The sequence below is a fragment of the Cololabis saira genome, chromosome 9, assembly GCF_033807715.1.
Source record: "Cololabis saira isolate AMF1-May2022 chromosome 9, fColSai1.1, whole genome shotgun sequence".
NCBI classification, from domain to species: domain Eukaryota; kingdom Metazoa; phylum Chordata; class Actinopteri; order Beloniformes; family Belonidae; genus Cololabis; species Cololabis saira.
The window spans coordinates 29,901,143-29,925,093 of record NC_084595.1 but is presented as its reverse complement, the minus strand read 5'-3'; the positions used below and the strand labels follow the sequence as shown (position 1 = coordinate 29,925,093).

Genomic DNA, 23,951 nt, shown 5'->3' with positions numbered 1-23,951 from the left:
TTCGCATGCATGGCCTAGTCAACTAATACAAGGGTAGAAACACTGATATGACAGCTCCAGTAGCTCCTAAACGTTTTAATGCCCTGTAATCTTCCCTAACACACCAAGCTGGATTGACTGTAAGATGTTACTAAGTAGTGTTCAGTCTATTAAAACTGGGAGGAAAAGTCAATTAGGAAATTAAAGAGAGAAAGGAAACCAAAAAACGACACTATTCAAAGCTGACAGAGTAAAAGACAGCCAGACTTGCAGTTCCAGAGCCAAAATGGAGTACTCAATGCCAGACACAATTTTGAATCACTATTAAACTTATTATAATTTCACAGTCATGAGTGCTGAGTGTGTTAGTCTGTTCACTGAGGCAAAGCATTGATCACAGCCACAAGTTACAGAACCAAGCCTTTGGTCTGAAAGCAGATGGGCCTTAGGAATATAAGTTATTCCTTGGGGTATTGATGAGACTGCTAAACAGAACTTCAGTGATTATCGATTAATTCAAAGTATAAACTGAACTTTTAAAACTGTCAGAGGAAACGAAACGACTGATTAATGCATGGTGGGCTTCATCCAATCAAGGTGTCTGGCTTTTAAAATGGATCCAGCTTTGATAATGTTAAATGTGCTTTATCCCACTCAAATTAAATATTGATGTAAAATGATGTAATCAATAGAAAAAGCATGCTTCATGCTTTAAATTAGCCACACTAATATTATATATACAATGTTAATGGAGGAGTAGCTAGAAACTGTGAGAATTAAAACTGTTTATTTACACCAACATTTTTTCCATCTTTATAAAAAAAAGTGCTGCAGAAAGGGTAAATCTGGCATGCTACAACATCCTGACCTGACATACAATGGAAATGCTTTGATTAAGCTGTGTCACATTTGTCTGTTTCCTTTTTACTTCACTCACAGAGGCACACACAAAGTGACACAAAGCCTGAAGTCAGAGGCACACAATGTGGTCTGCCAGGAAGACATCAGCGGAGGAGAAAATGTGTGCGCTTCACTGCCTCTGTGCTCAGATGTTGACGGGGTAGCTTTATTTAAGGGACAGCAGCCACCTTACAAGAGTAGTGGGCTATTAATAGTGGGAGAGTCACCAATCGTCTTTCCTTTCACCACGAGCACAGGACAGAGAGCCTTATCTACCCTTCCTCTCAGCCAAACAACGCTATGGTGACAACAAAAACAACAGGCTGTTCTAGTGGCATGAAACAGGCTGAAACAGGCTTAAACAGGGTTTCCCTGGAATTGTGCAAGCACAAATTGTCAGAGAATGCTTCTTGTCTAACAATATAGTAATAAAAACTCCATCTATGACTGTTGATTCACTGTATGAATCACAAGATGTACTCAGAGGATCCAGACTCAAACTTCCTTGCTAACATGACAGATGACATTTGAAGAGATAATTATCCTTGAGGGATCAGATTTGTGTCACATTAGTTTATCACTGCAAGCAAAGACAGTTTACATTAACACAGACAGAAGTAAAAGGCTTTCTTCTGATTTGTGAAAGCAGTGAACTCCATGGTCACATCTTTTTGTTATTCCACTGGATGGACCTCCATTCTTCTGTAATCATTTAATCAGGAAAAGGGGTCGGACTGGGTCACCAATGGATGCAGCAAATGTGGGCCACTATGTGGAGTCAAAAGTTAAAATAATTGAGGTCTGTTCTTTCAACTGACTGACTCTGATTTTTACAAACACTTAGGTTGCTCAAGTAACACACCTCAATATTGAGATTGAACTAAAAAAAAACAGTCTGGGAGAACCGAGGGCAGTGTGAACCAGATGTTAAAAGAAAAGCAGTCACATGGGTGCAAGCAAACTGGTTTAACATGCCAGAGCCAGGCAATGGAAGACAGAGAATATCAAACATTTTTCTGTTATGTTGCACAACAGTAGCTTCTTCAAAGCACTAACAACTGACCTTGATGGCAGATGAAGCTGACTTGAGTAAAAGGTGTGAAATGTAAGAAAAGGAGCTTGAAGTGGAGCTTATTTGGTCACATAAACGTCCTGAGGTCCAGACTTAATTTTCTCAAACCATACCTTGTCAAATTTAATTCACTCCAACCAAGGCTGTATTAATATTTAACTGAGACTGAATATGTATACCAAAAACCCTAAAATAAAAGTTCTAAGTAAGAGTTTTAAGTATTCAATAATTAGTTCAAACTGACTTAATGCATAAGGGCTATCAAGTGCAACACACGTCTAATTACGCCTTAACAAGCCTTTAAAACAAACGGGACTGAACCAACAGTTGTCTAGCAGAGATCTGGCATCCATCATGAGCCTCGTGTGTCTGAACACCCAGGCTAGAAACATGACTCTCTCTGGGACCTGATCCTCAGGTGTCTGCAGGTATCAGACCAGCTACACCTGACCACAAACCAGGGGATCATGCTGGAGCCACTATGACAGCGGCCTCCTCCTCCTCCTCCTCTTCCTCATCCTCCTCCTGCTCCTCTTCCTCCTCCTCCATCATCTTCCTCATCCTCCTCCATCTTTATCCTCTTCCTCCTCATCCTCCTCCTCATCTTCCTCTTCCTCCTCCTCTTCCTCCTCCTCCTCATCCTCTTCCTCCTCCTCCATCCTCTTCCTCATCCTCCTCCATCCTTATCCTCTTCCTCCTCCTCTTCCTCCTCCTCATACTCCTCTTCCTCCTCCTCATACTCCTCCTCATCCTCCTCCTCCATCCTCTTCCTCATCCTCTTCCTCCTCCTCCTCCATCCTCTTCCTCATCCTCCTCCATCTTTATCCTCTTCCTCCTCATCCTCCTCATCTTCCTCTTCCTCCTCCATCCTTATCCTCTTCCTCCTCCTCCTCCTCATCTTCCTCCTCCTCTTCCTCCTCCTCATCCATCCTATTCCTCATCTTCCTCCTCCTCCTCCATCCTATTCCTCATCCTCCTCCTCCTCTTCTTCCTCCTCCTCATCCTCTTCCTCCTCATCCTCCTCCTCATACTCCTCATCTTCCTCATCTTCCTCCTCCTCATCTCCCTCACCCTCATCCTCCTCATCATCCTCATCCTCCTCATCATCATCCTCCTCATCCTCCTCCTCCTCCTCTGCATCTTCGCTCATTAGTAGATGAATGAATGATTACACTTTTCCCAGTAACATTATAATCAACGTAAATATAAACATGACTAAATAGATAACAGCAATGTTAACTTTTTAAAAGGGCGAGCTGGAGTTAAGTGCGTGTTAAAGGAGGACACCTGTCGCAGGTGAATACCCGCACAGCTGGCAGAGACACTAGTTTGGTGTGTAACTCCTGCATATTCCCTCCCGTTGATTCCATACAGTTATAATCGGTATCGGTCCATCCTCCTGGACAGTGTCGGTGTGAAACCTCCAGCCCTGCTCCTGCTAGCGCTAGCCGCGGCTAGCCCCGTCCAGAGACAGACATGTCTGCGTGTTTTACCTGTAATAAGACAGCAGGCCGTTGCTGAGCACGAACCACCGCCGCTGGTAGCCCTTCAGGTAGTTGGTCCACTTGAATAGCCAGCCCTTGTAGGTGTCGGAGCCCGGAGCCGGGGCCGCGGCGGAGGCGGAGGCGGGCGCCGAGCCCTTCCCTGGCTCGCTCATCCTCGGCCGCGGGGAGACGGGGACTACCGGGGGACTACCGGGGGACTACCCGGTACTCACTACCGGGCTGCTCCTGCCGGCCACTGTCGCTGCCACTGCCTCGGTGCTCACAGAGGGGCTTGCCGGAGGAGGGGTCCGGGCTACGGCGAGAGCCCCTTCACATGCCGCCGGAGGAAGGACGAGTGATGCTGATGCAGACGGAGGATCAGACACAGAGCCGGGCTGGTAGAGAGGAGACTCCTCACGCAGCCTCTCTGCAGGCGGGTAAGGTTAGCATCAAACCCAGGTTGCTGGTCGTGTTCGACATTAGAAACAACGTGACGGACTACTGAGGGAGCGACAGTTGGCTCCAGCACACATGAGGGGATGGGATGGGAACTGCAGCTCTAGCTCCGGTCTGTGGCTTCAGCCCGCGTCACGTGACTTTGTGATCTAAACATTTGACATGTGGTTTGGCTTCGAGTTTCAGACCTCACGTTAGTCAGGTGAGGACACGGGTGAGCAGCAGACCTTGGCCCAGGGGCCAAATGATAAAAACCTTTGATTTGATTTGATTTTTATTTTTGTACATGTAAAAAACAACACTTCAAGAGAAGTTAAGAAAACAAAACGAAGAATTTCATCCTTTAACACTTGATATCTTAATTTAGGCTACATGTGCAAAAAAGGAGTAGGAAGAAGTGTAAACTTATTTTACCCTAACCCCCATTCACTAATCATTTAACCCGTATTTATAAATACTCACACACTGTACTCATACTTCTAAATAACATTATTATTATTATTATTATTATTATTATTATTATTATTATTATTATTATTATTATTATTATTATTATTATTATTATTATTATATACTGTAATTATACTCACACATACCTATACATACATACACATAGTTGAATATTTCTATATATTTGTACACACACATGCTTATATTTATATAAATATACTTATTTACACTGAACTGTCTCTATTAGCTGCATCCGCTCTATATCTATGTATATATCTACTTACACACATAATCACACACACACACACACACACACACACACACACACACACACACACACACACACACATATATATATATATATATATATATATATATATATATATATATAACGTGCAATTATGTAAATATCCATCTGTAAATATCCGTCTGTTATCTTTTTATATACTAGTATTTCTTATTATTTATCTTTCTTATTATTATTAATATTGTATACCAGTTAACTGTTTATAGTGTGTTATTATTATTACTGTGTTATTACTTTTTCTATTGATGCCTCTTGTTTTTGCACTATCCCCTTTGCTGCTGTAAACTGCAAATTTCCCCTCTGTGGGACTATTAAAGGTTTATCTTATCTTATCTTATATATATATATATATATATATATATATATATATATATATATATATATATATATATATATATATATATATATATATATATATATATATATATATATATATATATATATATATATATATATATATATATATATATATATATATATATATATATATATATATATATATATATACATACGCATCTATACATATGCATACACCCATACATATATATACACATGCATACATACACACATATAATTAGCAGCATTTCTGTACATAAATATAAACAAATCTACCCATTCACCCAATAGTGTTATCTGCAGGCCCCTAAAAGCTGCTAAACCCCTTCCTCATACCTCATGAAAATCATGTTTTTATATTTGTTTTTAAACTGGTTAATGTTTGGACATTGTTTTAATTCTGAATCCATTTTGTTCCATAGTTTAACTCCACTGACTGATATAGAAAATCTTTTCATTGTAGTTCGTGTTCTGCAGGTCTTAAAATTTAGAGTAGCCCTTAAATTATACCTCCCCTCTGTGTCATAAAACATTTCCTGTAAGTGAGATGGTAATAAGTTATTCCTAGCTTTATACATGAATTGTGCGGTTTGGAATTCCACTATGTCAAAAAATTTGATTATTTTAGAATTGAAGAATAAGGAATTGGTGTGTTCACGAAACCAGCCTTCAACCTTCATTTAAAAACTGCATTTTGTGTTAACTTGTGTTATCTTTGTCTAATATTTAAATTTGTTTGATGATCTGAAACATTTAAGTGTGACAAACGTGCAAAAAAATAAGAAATCAGGAAGGGGGCAAACACTTTTTCACACAACTGTATGTACTGCACGGCTTCCAGGAGGTCCTGTTGTTGCGCCTTCTGGTTCACTGTCACCAGTCAACTGAGTTAATTATTAATTAGGTACATTCCACCTGTGCTTTGCCAGCTGCCATAAATCGACATACCCGCAAATAAATGCTGCCTTTTACCAGCACACAGTGTGATGTGCTTCCCCCTTGTTAACTTGTGAAGACGTTCAGTGTAATTTCACAGCAAAACATGTGATTTGATTTAATGAATTGCACTAAAAATTCTCCTTTTATGGCCCCACTAAGCCTTTTCGGTGGAGGACCACACACAAAAGTAAGATCTTTACCTGTTGCAGTCATACTGCAGATGTGCTTTTCCTGTAAAAAATCCCTCATTCATTCCTTGGTCATTTCATGTTTAACGTCTAATTAACTAATAATTGTTCATATATTAGCTATTTATTGCAATCTCATTGGAAATAGTTGCTTAAGAATGATTATTCATCATTAACTAAGCAGATTTGATTGCCCCTATTGTAAAGTATTACCAAACTCTGGCTAATCAAACTGACTACATGACATGTGTAGACTTAACTTAACATACAAAATGGCACAATGCTACAATACTGCAGCACTATGACCCAGAGGCAATTATCCCATACATACATCTTTTTTAGAAGAGATCCCATCAATCAACTTACGCCCCAGTAGATAAGCAGATAATCCTCTAATGTTACATTACACAAATAGCTACACATGTGGAGTAGAAATGCAGTAACTGGAGGTGGTCAGTATTGGATGCCCCCTCAGTGGTCTGCCACTGATCTGGCTCCTGATAACATTGCTGTACCACAAGATGGCAATGTTGTCAAAAATGAAATCAACTTGGAATGTTGCACACAAGAATAACCCAGAAATAAGTTGTTTTTCTTAAATGCATTTATTGATTCATAATGTGTCATGAAAAGAAAAACCGAGAAACAGTACCAACACCATAAAAAAAAATACAGTAAATGCTTCTGATAAAAAACAGTAGCCCTTTTTATTTAATGATGAGCGCAAAAACATACGGATGAGAACTCATGCTACACACTGTTGCTTTCTAGTGTCTCTGCTACATATTTCTCTCTCTCTGTTTTGAATTACAAAAACAAACAAACAAAACACACCTCAATGAAGGTTTATCACTACATCTCAGAGAGAATCATTCAATCACTCAGCTGCTCATTACACTGTCAGAAAACCATGTATTACAAAAATCAAAAGCAAGATCACATTTTCACATCAGTGCAAGTGAACCCTGACCTGCTGATTTCACCAACAAAAGCATGCAAGTTGATTACTCTATGACTCATTCTTATATACAATAGGCCTGCTAACTTTCAGTGCAGCCTTAGTCTTGTATTACCTACCTTGGCCTTATTGACGACGAAAAAAACAAAAACAAAAAAAGCAGCTGGCATCACAATTGATTAGATAGAACTTACATTAGAGTTTTTAAAGCTTTATTCATCATCAATATTTCTAATAGGGCATTTTTGCAGAAGCCTTTGAGCTGTGAGTACTTGTTTTTTGGAGGATATCTGCCTGCAGGTAGGTTACAGCAATTGCACAAGGCTTTTATATATATATGTATATATATAATATAGTGGTTCAGTACATATAGTCGGAGAGGACATTGCTGTGTGATTTTACTCATCCTTTCTAATCCAAAGCTTCAACATCTGACTCCTAGTGCTGTGTCTGCCCTTCGCTTGCCTGAATGTCAGCTATAAAATCTCTCTCCCTTTTTCTTTTCCCCTCACTTACTCTCTCTCTCTCTTACACACACACATACAGAAACACATGCACACACACACTTATGTGGCTTCAACATCCATAAACCCACAGCGTCCACCATTGTGGTGCCCACAAAGCTGTCAGGCCCTACAAATAAAGCAAGTCCAATAATACCAGGGACGAAGAAAGACAAAATACAGTCTACGTCTTCAAACCTAACGGCAAACACTATCTAATCATATCTATGTACATTTTGAGATATACCATTTCAAAATGTCTTCCCTTTTTTTAATTCCATTGTATGGGTCATCTGCCTCACATGCTCAAATAAATCCTAATTTTCTCAGTTATGAGCTTCTGCTGTTGACCTCATGACAAACTCAGAAGGAAGACTCTGTGATATTGCTGTCTCTCTGGTTCAAGTCTCACAAACACAGCTTCCATCTTGTCAGGCCTGACTACAGACCCTCTGCTGTGTTTTATTGGGAAGCACAGCCTGTAATGTTTAGCTGTCAAGCTGATGTGGAAAAATAAATGAATGAATAAATACTGTGCTATACATAATGTATTCGTTTTCACCTGGATTTGTTTCTACCTCCTTCTTTGTTTCTCCACAGTGGGCAGAAAATTGACTATGAAGTAGTTGGGTGACCATGTGTAAAGTTTTAGTGTCTTATACAGCGCAATATTCTAATAAACCTCATTATGAAAAGTCAGCTCAGTTAAGCAGGAGGCCACAGGGTATTTTTATCCAGCCATTATGATAAAAAGTCTTTTTCTCCATTGCCGCTCCACTCTGGAGTTAAGAGGGCTGGAGGGGGAACTCAAGGTCACATGATGGTGCAGCGATTCCTTTGTAGGGCCCCCTGCAGACGGATGGAGGTGTGGTTCTGGCGCATGCCCCGTGACACAGCAATGCCCAGCAACTCCTTGAAGAGGAGGACCACATGCCAGTTAAACTTGGCAGAGCACTCCACGTAGCCACACTTCCAGGTCTTTTTCACCAGGACTGACACTGCTCTGCGAGGCATGAAGCGCTGCCGCTGCAAATCCCTCTTGTTACCAACCACCAAGATTGGCACCTCGCTGCTGCTGCCTTCCCTGCGGGAGATTTTGAAAGAAAAAGGTTGATTTAAAATAAGCCCATATATACCCTCGGTGTTTTTCACAGTACATGCCATGCATTTTTTTTGTCTCCCTCCTTCCAAGGCATGTAGGGTCGGACTGGAGGCTCAAGGGGCCTCCCACCGTACGCTGCAGTATCTGCTTTACAGCATTGCTGAACATGAAAATGTATGGCGAACATGAGGAACATGAGGTGATTATACACTTTTGTCTCAAGAATTGAATATGGAAAGGTTTTTTCTTGCTGCACAACCTGAAAAAAAAGATCTTTCGTAACATTTTCAGTAATATTTATTTGATGGTGGCTTGGGAATTCTACTACTACTACTACTACTGTCATTTAGCAGACGCTTTTATCCAAAGCGACTTACATCTGAGAGGACAGCACAAGCAAGAAATCACATAGTAGGGTACAGCTGGATAAGAATTCTGCATGGCGCTCAAATTAAGGAATAGGATCAGATTGGGAATGATGTGATTTCTAAGACTTTCATAACTTCTTCTGTTTGAAGCAGTGTTTTAATTAAAAATGAAAGGATATAAATTATTTTAAAAATATTTCAAGTAGCCTAAGGTTGAATTTACATAGGACTATTAAGGGAGAGCAGTGGTGTGTTTAAGCAAAGACAGAGATGATTTTCTGAAGATAGTGACAATTGAGACAAGGCAGAGGCAATAACTCTTTAAGCTGTTGAGCTGTTTTTCTCATTTTCCTCTTATAATAGATAAAGTCGTCTTTTTCATTCTAAATGTGGGTCATGTTCTGTAGAGAATTTGCATGGTTATGCACTTTTGGTCACTTGCATTCACAGATGGATCGTTTGCGTCACAGTGAGAAAGACAGAGAGGCGGGTGTACAATATAGCTGTCATGCCTTGAGGCAAAGCTGTAAACTGCATCTCAACAATCATCCTACTTCTTTTTCCCATAACATACATTAAAATGATAAGTGAAGATTATGTGTAAGAATGTGGGCATGCAGTGTGAGAATTGGGTAGAAAACTGCAGAAATGGTGGTAGCAAAAAACACTAAGCTAAAGGTGGGCTTTCTTCTAGGGTGGTGTGGAAAGAAATAGGGCAGAAAATTAGGTTACCCTGGTTGTGAACAGACCTGTGTCGAACCAATGCATTCAGCCCTACTTTTTTTGTTCCACTGAAGCTGATCACTATAGACAGAAAACCCTGCAAAGCTCCATTATTCATGACTTTAGCACAGAGTTTGTCTCTCCTCAGCCCTTTGCCCGTTTCCTTCATCCTGACATTAAATCGTTGTCCTGTAATTATACATTAATGCTGTTTTTATTACTCTTCCATTCATCCTTCCTGTAGGAAATAATGGCTTTCTCTTTTGGGTCACAAACGTAGAGCTGCAAGAAAGTGAGGATGGACTGTGTAGTGGCAGTTTGGTCATGTACAACATGGCAAACAAATGAGGCAGCTCAAAGTGCCTTTTCTATATGTAAATATATGCAAGCATGCCTGTAATGAGGATGATACAGCAGATTTTTCAGAAGCAGTCCAAGTAACCTTAACTTGATGTTATCCCTGCTGTACTTAACCCATGTGCACTTTGCCTAGTAAAACAGCAACCTTATAGCAAAAATCACATATACAACCACCTGCGCCGAGTGTTTCTTGAAAATAGTAAATATGACACTGGATGTCTCTATTTGGGAGCAGAATTCAATCTAAGGGTTGAAAATACAACCAGGTACAACTGTAGACTGTAAAAACAATGGATGGAGCATTAAGTCATGTGACTTTTTTCCTTGCCACTGTTTGGCTTAAGGTTTTTTCTCCCACTAGGGGAGTTTTTACCTGCCATTGTTTATGTTATGTTTATGTGATAATTGCTCAGGGGTCATGTTTTGGGTCTCTGGAAAGCGCCTTGAGACAACTTCTGTTGTAATAGAGGCTATATAAATAAAATTGAATTAAATTAAATTAAATTGACCCGTTGGTTTGTGAAGAATGGGTTTGAACCCCTCAATCAGGAACAGCAAATGCTTTTATTGCACATTTTGTATCATAAGCAATAGAGAAGTCTCCATTGATTCGAATGAGTAGCATAAATCAAGCTTAACATGCCAAACAAAAGCAGAAAACGTGTAGCAGCTATTATTCATTCGTGTCTGCATTACAAAGGGCATGTATATCCCAGGTTGTATGCCAGTGATTGTACATTCAGGGGTAACAGTCAGACAGACTGACCTTACCTGTTCTCAACTATCTGCTGTCTGATCATTTTGACATATTCAAAGCTTTCCACACAACAGATGTCGTACACCAGGATGTAAGCGTTGGCATTGCGGACACCTCTGCAGCGCAAATCCAGCCACTCCTGAAAGACACAGAGAAACACAAAAATGTACAACAGTGATGACCAGGAGAATTTAAAATAACTCATAATGTGCAGCATATCAACTAATAATGTGGATTTAGTTAAATATCTCATATATGCTCCATGTATTTTGTGGAAAACTCCCTGCTGGATGTAACAAACTTTCTTTACTCATGTAGTCTGGGAATTTATGCTCAATTCATTCATTCAGTATGGTTGGCTAATCCGTAGGGCAAGCCAGTTGCTCTGTGCATGCCATGCTGAAAGTTGTCCCTGGCTTCATAAGAGTAGCAAGACTGGGTACTTAATACTGCACTGCACACTGGATGCTGAAAGCCCCATTATCTTTCCAGCTGCTGCCAAACATCTTGGTCTCCATAAAGAGGAAGAAGTGTTGCTTCTACGAAGCAGTAGACAACATAAAGCTCAAAGGTGCTTCTGTGTCATTTGAGGTGTCACACTAATAAAATTAATGAAAGATCACATACAGTATGTCATGTTTTCACTGCTGATGAGCTGAGACGGGACAGCCACGTCTGGTAGAATACCTCAAGAGAAGGAATGATCATATCCATGGACTACCTTTTCAAACATTCAATAAAGTGAAGCCTAAGTTCCTTATTGGCTCAGATCATCCACATCTTTAGCATGTATGCTAAAACACTCAAACTATATAAAACCAAGTCATTAAACTGACCCAGGGACTGGTTTATATGTCTGGTATACATGTCTGCTACTGAAAGACACAACTTATGCTTATATAACTATTGAGACCATTCACATCTGTGACACTGGAAGAGGTTGAAAGGAGAATTGGCGGCCACCATTATTGAAGTTTCTCAAGATTTTGATCTACCACTAACATGCTTCTCTGCAGCGATTGTTTTGCAATTCAGTCAAACATAAAAAAAATTCCTTGGTCAAAGTTTTTTTCCATTTTAGCATAACGAAGGCAAATGCACAGAAACATTCTTGAACCCTTCCTCAGATCTGTCTCTTGATGGCAACCTGCTTACAGCTCTACAAACTGATGGCTTTGGTTTCTATCAAACTTACACCCTCATCTGTGATGTCTTTTCTGGAAAAGTATCAAATGAATGAAAGATAGACCTCAGGTAAGTATAAGCAATATGGCAAAGATTTTATGCTTCTTCATATGGAAGCATGAATGCCCCATCGTGAAGGAGCATTGCGTGTTAGCATGAGAATCTATTTAATCAAGAGTCTGAAATCTTGAAAAAAGGATTTGGAAACTTCCTGTTACACTGTTATTACATACATTAGCATATACATTATATCATATACATTAGCATTGTTGGCATGTTCTCCTGCAGATTAGTTTTAGTATTTAGCTTAGGGCACTTGGCACAGTTGCAAGTGGTGCACATACCTTCAGAAAAACAGTAATGGGAAAGGACAGTGTTCCTGTACTATTTCAAAAGCCCTTTTGGGTCTTTGTCACAGCTTCCTTGCCTCTGCTCTAGAGAAAGTGCAGAGTCCAATAATTCCTAGAGCTGGCATGGTTCATGGAGTCTTACAAGTTAGTAATTTTGTGGCCACACAGCAGAAAGCAAAGTTCCGTGTCCTAGCTACACATGCTCAATGACAGTGACAGAGGTTAGACACTCGTAAAAAATGTGTTTCAAACTATAATTAAAGCACATAGCCCAAGTGGATGCATTTGCACCATGCTAGCGGGCTTTGCTTAAACAGAAACACGGTGGCACATTCTTCCATATTCACACTCTGTGCTCTTGCATGCTCAAAAACTACTACCCTCACAATCCTTTATGCCATGCAATGCATTTATAAACATGTAAATGTATCCTGGTTAAAGATGGAGTTGGAAAAGGAGGAACTTGAGGAAACAAGGATCTACATAGGGAGGGAAATTACAAACCAGCAGGGCCTCAGAGAAGGTCTAAAAAGAACAAAAAGGCAGCAGCGGTTGAAGGGATGAGCCTATTGGGTGTCAACATAATCTCTGCTGAGATTGGCATGAACTCAGTTCAGTTCACTTTAATGCAATTCAGTTTCATTTGATGTGATATTAGACAAAACAGTGGATACTTAACTGAGCCAGACACTGTGATGTCACAGCGATTCAACAATCAGTGTGTTAATGCACATTGTCCAGGTTGAACTCTAATGGTATGACTTTTTTACAGAAGAAAAAGCTTCCTTTTGATGTTTATTGTAGGAGGAGAGACATAACAAGCTTCTAGTAGTATTGTTTATAAAATCCTCTGTTCTCCTAACTTATTTTAAACCAGTTCAAATGTTACTCATAGATTTCATGCTTATTTAACCCCCCTTTTTTATGGGTGTTTATGGCTTTAATGTTACAATATTCCATAATATCTGTCATTCTGTAGATTGCTGCAGCAACTATTAACTCCTTTTACCTTGAGGCTCATATACACCAAGCGGACAATTGGCTTATCAGAAAGTTGGGAACATCAGTAAAAGTCTACTGCTCTTGTTAATTTGGTGTTTCCCACATTAATGGCATCGTTCTGGCCTGTCTATGTTTGGCCTTGGGTCATTTGGTGATTGGCTGATTGGCTGATTGGCTATTCAATGTAGTAAATGAGTGCAGGAGAAGGGAGGCACGAGTGGCAGCAGCAAAAGCAAATGACTAACTTAACATTTCATACAGATTTTTTAATCACTCTTCATTTCTCCAGATCAGACAACATTTTTTCCCAACAACAAAGCCATGCTGTCAAGAACCTGAGGAACAACTGATAACCATATTCAAGTGTTCAACTGTGTTTTAAATTACAGAAAAATATAATTTCAGTTAATGTTATATACTGAAAATTATTATCATTATTATTCATAATAATAATATTTATATTATTAAGAGGCAGCCCCTCTTCTCTGCACTAATTTATTGGCTGAGCTGTCAGATATGGGTAAATTAAATGCAGCTGTTCCATTGCCAAACCAGGTACTTGAAAAGGATTATGCAAATGTTTATTCGAGATGATATGGTTAAGTAAAGGAAGAAATCTCACGTGTACACATGAGCATTTTCAGGCAGTGCAGGAGCATTGTTTTCTCTAGGAGAGAATAACTCTGCTTGCTTTTTAACTCACCAGAAGCTTTACATTCATAAAAAGTTATTCAAAATGGTGAATCCTTACAAATCCATGTTAATGATCCATTCCGGTAAAACATCTTAGTAGTATGGATGACAGTGACAGTTGCCTGAGGAAACAACCCCGTCAAAAGGCAAGGCAAGTTTAATTATATAGCACAATTCAACAAAAGGGTGATTCACAGTGCTTTACAAAGATATTAAAACATACATCAAAAGCATGATTTAAAGTTTAAACCAAAAAATTTAATGAAATAAAATAAAACAGATTTCACAGGATTCAAAGCTGAGGGACGCCAACCCAAACAGAATTAACAAGATTTAAAGTATGATTAAGTTTTTAAATTCAAATTTAAAAGTACCAGTGTAGGAAAGAGTTAAAAGCAATAATTAAAGACGAACAGACATCACTTAAATGGGAAATTTAATTTAAAAATTAACAAGATGAGACGCAAGAAATTAAGGTTGCAGTGCATCATGGTGGATTACTGAAATGCAGCAGTAAATAAATAGATTTTCAACAGCGACTTAAAGCAACTAAGAGTTTGGCAGCCCTGATGCCCTGAAACTCTGGGAGTTTGTTCCACAGGTGGGGAGCATAAAGGCTGAACGCTGCCCCACTGCTTTTGGTTCTAACTCTGGGTTAGAACCAAAGTGAGTGCTGACTTTTAATCTTTCTTCCTTGGCTCTAAACATTATTATTTCTGTTTTGTCTTCATTTAAATGAAGAAAATTCTGGCACATCCACTTTAATTTGATCAATGCATTTGATCAATGTTTGAATTGGATAATAGTCTCCTGGCGAGATGGTTATATATTCTTGTGTGTCATCTACGTAGTGATGGTAACACATTATTTTGTTCTTTTTCATAATTTGAGCAATGGGGAGCATTTAGATGTTAAACTAACTGAACCTTGAAGAACTCCACATGTTATTTATGTTAGCTCCGATTTGTAGTTACCCAAAGACACAAAATAGTCCCTGGATAGGACTCTATGCAATTGCTGTGCCAAAAATTCCCACCCAGTTCTTCAACAGCTCTATCACGATTTTATAATCGACCGTGTTGAATGCAGCACCAAGATCCAGTGAGACCAAGACTAAAATGTTGCCAGTATCCGTATTGGAGCGGATGTCATTAAGGACTTTTACAAGAGCTGTTTTAGTACTGTGATGTGGCAGGAAACCTGTCTGGCAAACATCAAAACTGTCATTTATTGTTAGGAGGTTATACAGCTGTTGAAAAACAACTTTTTCTATACTTTTACCAAGAAAGGGAAGGTTTGATACGGGGCTATAGCTGTTCATAAGCGATCTGTCAAGACTGTTCTTTTTAAAAAGTGGCTTAATGATGGCTGTTTTAAGGCACTGAAGAAAGATACCTGAAAGCAGAGATGTATTTACAATGTCTAGAAGATCTGAGGAATGTGCAACAGTTTAAAAAAAATCCTGTTAGCAAAGTATCAAGGCAGCAAGTGGTGGAATTCAGGTGATGTATGATGTTATCCGGGTTCTTATGGGTGACTGGACAGAATTGTGACATGGTTTCTCTCATTGGACACAGAGGCAGCACATACAGTATCCTTTGTCTAGCATAGATGCACGTACTGTCTGGCTGATTGTCTGAATCTTGTCAGTAAAGAAAGAGGCAAACTCATTGCAGGCAGGGTTGGATAGAAGTTCAGGGTCCACTGACTCAGGGGGGTTTGTTAGCCTGTCAACAGTAGTGAACACAATGCATGCATTTTTGTTAATTTTGGCAATGATATCAGAAAAATAGGATTGTCTCAATGTCTCTTTATAAATGTCATAATGAACCTGTAATTTAGTTTTCTGCCACTTGCATTCAGCTTTTGGACACTCTTTTTTTCAGTTCCGACCCGTGCAGCATTTTTCTATGTAGGTTTCTTTTTAGCAGTGAAGTCAAAATGTGGGATATGAGAGCTCATGACTGTGGACGAAGTGTATCTAATGTCAGTAATGCATTATTATCCTACTTTGTATATGTGTTTACGCATATCAAGTGAAAATAAAAGAATGACAACTGTAGTAAGCCATTTTAAGGCACGAGTTGATTATTTTTATCATTATTATGTAATATTAAAAAAAAACATATTTTGATTATCAAAGTTAAATTAAATTAATTGGGTGAAAGTTTAATGTCTTTTCTGCAAATAATTTAAGAAGGAATACAAGGTAGGGCAGCACGTGTGGCTTGGTGACTTGCACTGCTGCCTCACGGCAAGAAGGTTCCTGGTTCAGAACCAGAAGGACTTCTGTTTGGAGTTTGGATGTTCTCATTGTACTTGTGAGGGTTTTTCTCTGGCAGTCCAGCTTCCTCCACAGTCCAGTACAGTGGTGATTCTAAATTGTCTGTGTGTGCCTGTTTGTTTGTTTAAATGTGGCCCCGCCATGGACCGTTGACCTATCCAGGGTACTAGGATGGGTTCAAGCAGACCCTGTGAGTCTGAATAGGAATACGCATGTATAGACCATGGATGGACATCTCCACTTACAAACACTGTGTAGGCTGAACCAATTCTTTTTTTTCATATTATGGTATGATTTGGAGTTGTTTAGTAACTTTTGCACCTGAACCTCCTACAAACATTATTTTGACAAAGAGCCCCATTTGTTGTGCCATACTTTTTATTTGATTTGCAACAGTGGTCACATTATTTTATTTAATTCATGTGGTTTGTGTATTGCCACCCCACCCCCCAGGTCCTAAAATAGGAATTTTAAAGGGAAAAATTTAATCACATTATTGTCAAGACCAGGGAAAATGGGCTTTCCAGATTAGCATACCGCACAGCCCATTCGTACTCTGAAAATGAAATTATAATTTGTGACAGAGGAGGCTAAGAAAAAATGTGATAATCAGTGTGATAATGCTAATGAGGATGCCAGCACGTTGATGCGAATTAATTTGGCTTCATTCAGCTTGAAAGAGGTTATTTATGGGTTTGTGCCGACAGGAAAAAACAAACCGAACACATGAGCAGGAAGATAATGAGGTTGCTCAGGTATGGAAGCAAATGTGTATGATCAGTGTCGTCAGCTAAAAAAGAAGCATTGTCAAACTGGTGGACACTGTTGCTTTCCAAAGTTTTTCTGCAACTTTTTGACCACAGATTACAGGGTGTTTTATTCATGGCTTAGCATTTTGATTTCTACTGTAACCTTTTCTTCATCTCTTCGACTTTTTTAATCCAGGCTTTGTCATGTGTGCTCAATAAACAACACATATTCCCTGTTTTAGCAAGGCATATCTTCACACCTCAACGTTTTCCGATAATTGAGGCAGCTGAAGTTGCTTTAGGAGCCTCACATCCCCTTGGTTAAAAATAGCAGCTTGTGTTCTCATCTCATATCTCACTGTCATCTGAGTCCTGTTTTTAAATGCGGAGGAGGGGCTTTAAAAAGCAACACCGCTACTCCAGACCAAAACAAGAAACATGGACAAAACAAAGAAATAGAATCGAGACGGTGCATCAATTTACCGCTGCTGAACAGAAATCAAATAAATGCAAATTGTGCATGTGGGCATGTTTATTTATGTGTTCTTGCAGGATGTGGAAGCGTGAATGTAAAGTGTGGTGCCACTGTCTACATCCTCCAATCAGCCTTCTTACCACCATGTGTAAAAAGAGTCTCTCATCCTTTTCTCCTCTAGAGCCAAACAGAACATGTTTCCCTGACAACAGCAAGCCATAGTCAGTTTTCCGCAGACTAAGACAAAGCTGTTGTGTCTTCTAACATTAGGATGAGGTTAGGGGACAGCTTAATGGTATGCATAGTTGTGATGGATTATCCTCAAGCACTTGAGGCACACCGTGTGTAACATGGAGGGGAATGGGTGCTAAGCAATCAGAGATGTTGCGTGCAAAGGCCATGCCGGCTGACGTGCAGTTAAAACACATTTAATACTCTGTGGGTGAAATTCCCATTATTCAGTGATGACCTCAACAGAAAAACCATTACAACGTGTTTTATTGCTCTTTAATCTATTTGCCTTATTTGAGATAAAGAATGGTTTTGCAAAGGATACACAAAATGTTTAAAGAATCAAGCACGGCTTCTCTTGGGTTTTGAAGTCATTAAATGTTGTCCTAAAAGGGAAATTAAAAAATACTTTACATCAGTTGAAACACCTATAAAACAATTGTCTGGAATTAGAGGTGTATGCTTGTCTGAAAGGCTTCATGCTTAAATAGGAAGCTTCATCCAGGACTTTAAACAGGGTCCAGCCTTTATCATAGATTAGGCTATCCCTTCTACCATCTCTAAGCTAATTCATTTAAATGTCATATCATATTGTTTAAGCCTATTTGTAAAACAATGTGTAAAACAACACAACTTTTATTTTAGTGGAATGTCAAATGCCGTGTTTAAGCTGGGATGAGACTGTTGATGGGTGCTGATTAGTTTTTGTAATACATACATATAAGAACACATTTGGGTTTTGATTCTTTCAGACTTATTCGGTGACACCTGCAAGTTAGTCAACCAGCTCAAGCAACATATCGTGCCCACACACACACATGGTTCCTTCCAGTTACACCTACTAAGTTCATTGGTCTTGTTGGTCTATTTATACACCCAAAACAGCCCCCATCTTCGTCTTAACAATAGCTGTACAACTGTCAAGCTTGCCGCTGCGCAACCCCCTACTGCTCAACTTCCCCTTCGTGTCCTAAAACATATTTTTCAATCAGTTGATTTGATGATTTTTCTCTTTTTTGTAGTTTACTTGTTTTAAACATGTCTGTGCCAAGTGCGACCCATTATCACAGAGGATCAGCAGAATCTCAGCTGAAAAACAAACAAACAAACAAACAAACAAACAAACGGAAAGAAAATAGCAAAAACTCAAGGTGAAGCATGACTTGTAGCCTTTCAAACTGCTTGTGGATTGTATTTTCTTAGTAAAAGCAGATGATTTCAACTCTGCTTTTGTGGTTTTGTGCTTTTGTGTGAGGGTTTATAACTGATCAACAAAGGCTCTTCAACAGATGTAAATTTGGAGGTTTGCTCACTTCATACTTCATTTCTGGCGCTCATTAAGGTAGATTTATCTGCATCTGCTGCCAGAACACAGATCACATGAGTGTAGATTATGATACATACAAAGAGTGTGAAAGTGACTGCTCTCTAGTAAGAACATAATCATATAGCTCTATGTTCACATACAGTAGCATAGTATTTAGGTTCCTAATATATTTTACATTTAACCTCTCACAGTGTGTCAGCTCTTGACAATTACATAGCTTGTGAATCTTTTCTTCATTTAACAGATGCACACATGTTTCTACTGTAACTATGAGAGTCAGAATTATGCAATGTGTTTGCTATTAGGTATTGACAGAAATAGCTGAGAAATTGTCCAGAGAGAGCAGAGAGGGAATACAGAAGGTAGAGGGAGAACCTTGAGTGGGAGGAAGACATGGAGATACATAATGGCATGGACAGAAAGAAGAACAAAACAGTCGTGCTGAATGCTCTGACAGCCTTAAATCCATCTGTTATCACATCTATTGTCACACTGGCAGATACTCTATAAAAGCTATGCTTTCCACAGACCTAATGCAAATCAAACACATTACCCCACTGTTTACATAAATGTAAAATAATAATAATTTTTTTCACATAACTAGTATTGGAAAGTAAAAAACATGTGATTGAACTTCTGTGTGGTACAAATGGGGTCACAAGTAACTTACTGGTTTGTTACTGTTCTTATTTTGCATATAATCTAATTTGAAGAGAAGTCATACTGATGCAACTGCCAGATTGCATCAGTATGGAGGCGTACTGAATCACGCTACTCTCCAGCTTATTCATCACATATTACAGAATACGTACGAAACCTCTCGTTAATCTTTACTTTGACTGCATCCATTAATGTCAACACTAACTTTCTAATTGACTACGGTTTCTGTCTCCTCCTATTGGTGGTTTATTCCCAGCAGTATTCTAATGGGGAATAGTGCTTTAATTCAATTTGCTGTGGCTGAAGTAAATTCCAATCACTATTCTTTGTGTTGCTCATTATAGTCATTTGCCCTGACTCAGGTTACATGTCTGGCAATGGGGTAAATGAAGCAAGTGTACATGTAGCGAATAGAGGACATCACCGGATTAGGCCCTAGGATGGGCTTGAGAAAAAAGCAGAACAGAACCAGAATGAATATGTTGAAAAGCAGGCCTTGCAGGTTTATTACTCATCAAATGAGTAACATTAAATCTATCTGATAGTAATGTTGTAGCAGCATTTATTTATTTATGTTTCCTGCTTGTACACTTTCTAAAAATGCTCTGACAGTCAGGGGCCTTCTTTCCACATCACTATTTATTGTGAAAACAGACTTAAAGTGAGGAGCCACATCTTATTCCTGCTCTCTGTTGCACCTACAAGCTTGTTCCAAGATAGCAGTAACGCATCATCCAGCTGAAAGATTAAGAAACTCAGAGTCTTTACAGAGGCTCTCTTGGTGGGAAAACAATGACACACTCTGTAGACCTCTTATCACTTTTCAGCAAAATGTTAGATCTTGTGGAAAAGCTGTATATTCTGACAGGCTGGTCCCTCTGGTCCCTCAGTAAGCCTCTCAGATCTTTTATATTTTTTGCACTTGGCTTCTGAGTAAATAGCAAACCAATGTTTTTTGAGCCTCACATTCAAGTTTTTCTTTTTCTTTTGTTGTCTGCTATTTAGTCGGATAATCATAAATCCTATTGAGAGGCCATATATGAAACGAAGGTGAGAGAGAGGTGGGGACATTAGCAGCAGCAGTAACTGACAGGTCAAGCACACACTTCAAGTCAACACAGACACAATATGAGGCATGCTGTTTCCCAAGATGGTTTATATATGATGAAACACACTAAATGTCTCTTATTTTATACTGATGACCATATAGTGTGACATTTGGCAATTCATATTTAAGTCAAAGCTTCACTTGCTCGCACGTAAGTGGACAAAACAATGTTGAAGGATCCTCTGTGCTGATCATAACAACATCCCTTCTCATATGATTTAATTGCATTTTATTTATGTTTTACAACATCCACACTTTCCTTTCTGTTTAAAAAATGCATTTGAATGTTATTTGGAGGCAATACAAGCAGTTTAAGTTTTACAAATAATGCAGTTTTTTTCCAATGTTACAAGCCTTTTCTATTCCTCTTGTATTCCTTATTTATGTTTCCACATAGTAACACAAATAATTATTAGAATATTGAGGTTGTTGTGGTTCCTGATGAGCATCCTTCCTATTACTTTGGGAGATAAACCACAAAGTCAAACCAATCAGCCGCATCATATTACAATCAGCTCATCTGAATTTACTTGACTCTGAACACTGCTGGTTATCTACAGATGACTTCTTATGATTAAGTATGGGGGGGATCCCTCCTGAGTGGGTTCAGAGTTTACACTGTTAAAGTGAAGCTTTAAGGCTTTAAGTCAGTCTCCATAGCAACTAAGACATTTGATAGTGAAGGAAGAATAAATACAGCTGTTTTTTGTCTTGTCAGAAACTTGTGAGATGATGCATGATTAGGCAAAGGAAACGTAGATTCACTAAATTGGAAGATGTCTCATCAAGGCTTCTACAAATCCTTACCTTTTTTTGGGGGGGGGAGGGGGGGGGTTCATCTAAGAAAACACATACCTGACTGGCGCTTGCTGGAAAAGAGGAGATTGGCGGGACGTCCAAAATCTTCAGCTCGTACATGTTCCCGTTAAGTATGACGGAGGGTCTGTAGACATATCTGGTTTTGGTCGGTGTGTACACCTCGGAGAAATCGTTATAGATGAACTGGCGGATTATAGAAGTTTTGCCCACCCCGGGAGCGCCGATCACTGCGATATTCAACGTCTCCACCATTCCTGGAGCGCGGGTTCAGCACCATGGACAGCTCAGATTCAGCACCATGGACAGCTCAGATTCAGCACCATGGACAGCTCAGATTCAGCACCATGGACAGCTCAGATTCAGCACCATGGACAGCTCAGATTCAGCTCCATGGACAGCGATGGTAGCAGACAGAGACGGAGGCGGCCGCAGCTCCTTCACTGTCACTCTGGAGGAATCCGATCCCCCGCAGCTCCTCCGACCCTACAGCCTCCAGATCACCTCAACCACCATAAATGGACCAGTGGGTGTATAAATCATCCAACTATCGAGCACAAAGAGTAAACTTTATCTCCCGCAGGTGAGGAGAGAGAAGCCACGCAGCTTGCAGATTTGTCACAAATCCAGCTCAACCATGATCACGTAAATGGAGGGATCTTCGCTGCTTCTACGAGCCAGCTTTGCAGAGATAAACTCTTTGTTTTCAGGGGACATCCCCTGCCAGCCTAGTCCCCGGAGAAGAAGCATACAAGTCCGCTTCTGCTCTCTCCACATGGACATAATCTGACCCAGGCTCGGCTCTGACCTTGCCCACGCAGACGCACGGGAGCGCTCGACGTGTTCACTGGAGCTCCGCGCTGCGCCGCTCGCTCATGCCCAGGATGCGCCGCCGCCAGGCTGCTCCATCACGGGGAGGACGGCGCACCGCCGCGGGGCTGGTAAATACGCCGTCCACGTGCTCCGAAACGGCATGAAACCGCGTAATATTCGTGCGTTCGGGTTCGCAATAGATAATCAACGTAGCTCGGGAAAGAACAGACAGTCCACACAGCCGTCTAAGGTCGCGTCTTCAGTGAAGGAATCTGGAGTCTGGTAACGAGCGTTGCGTGTGTGCTGTCGGAGAGACAGCATCTCTCTCTTTCTCTCTGTGTCTCTCTGTCTATCTCTCTCTCTCTCATCACTATATTACACCCCTGCCCTGCTCATCCAATAGGATCTCCTTGTGCGCAAAGCGTGCGAACGCCTGGTCCTCTCCAGACGCAGCAACACAAGAAGTCAAAGGAGCAGCGACGCGTTATTCATCATCAGTAAGGGTCGTGGAGACGCAACACTGAGCACCGAGACTCATCAGCTCCAGGACTGAGTCTTCGGGCAGGGCAGGTGGACGGCTGCCATCAGTCACTGGTGGTTGGTGGTTCTCACAATGGACAATTGGACAAACGTCACATCGACCTCTAATATCAGGACACTGCATGTAGTGATGGTGGTAAGCATTAATAGCTCAATTATTATTGACACAATTATTATTATGACACAAATGAGCTTAAATTCAATGAACTTGTGGACTTCAAAACTGCACAGATTATGTTCAAAATCAACAAGAACATGCTGCCAGACTGTATCCAAAACATGTTTAATTTAAGATAAAGCCATTACAACCTCAGAGGGGAGAGCATATACAGGCAATCAAAAATCAGAACCCACACCAAACTGCACTACAGTGACAGCGGTGGATGTATGGAATAAATTAGATAGGGATTTGAAATCATGTAGAACCTGAACCTTATTTAAAAAAAACATTGAAAAGAAGGATGATTTCTCTACCAAAGTAATGAGTGGTGATTCTTGTTGATTTGGGTATTCATTTAATTTGTGATTTGATTTGATTATTCAAGGATGAAGGAAACATGTAGACTGCACCTTTTTTTTCTCTCTTATTTTTTCGAGGAATCTTTGTTATCCCCATGGAGGCAATTTGTCTTATCTCTTACTTCTTGCTTTTATTTCATTACTTTAAATAATCCTTTTGAGGGTAGGCAATGAATAAGCTTTGCTTCAGCCCACACCTTTTTCGGTCTAGATGTTATTGTATATTGGAAACTTTTTTGTAATGTTTTATTTGAACAGTGTATTCGTTTCCTTGTTGTCATTTTTATTTTATTTTTAATTTTTTAAAAGCTATTTTG

General features: G+C 39.7%; 2 protein-coding genes across 5 annotated transcripts in view; both read right to left on the bottom strand.

Annotated features, from left to right (window-relative positions):
* Positions 1-3,961, bottom strand: part of osbp2b (oxysterol binding protein 2b) — a 51,352-nt gene extending 47,391 nt beyond the window's left edge. For all 4 annotated transcript variants that reach the window (XM_061729167.1, XM_061729168.1, XM_061729169.1 and 1 more), the window contains exon 1: positions 3,445-3,961. In XM_061729167.1, the coding sequence (XP_061585151.1) occupies positions 3,445-3,608 (164 nt within the window). In that variant the 5' untranslated portion in view covers positions 3,609-3,961. The remainder of the gene's footprint in view (positions 1-3,444) is intronic.
* Positions 3,962-6,742: 2,781 nt separating this feature from the next.
* rasl10a (RAS-like, family 10, member A) lies at positions 6,743-22,826 on the bottom strand. Its single transcript, XM_061730002.1, has 3 exons — positions 21,802-22,826; positions 10,897-11,021; positions 6,743-8,656 (listed from the first exon to the last, which is right to left on the bottom strand). Exons 1-3 carry the CDS (start codon positions 22,015-22,017, stop codon positions 8,386-8,388), a joined length of 612 nt encoding a protein of 203 aa, XP_061585986.1. The 5' UTR covers positions 22,018-22,826; the 3' UTR covers positions 6,743-8,385.
* Positions 22,827-23,951: the final 1,125 nt, after the last annotated feature.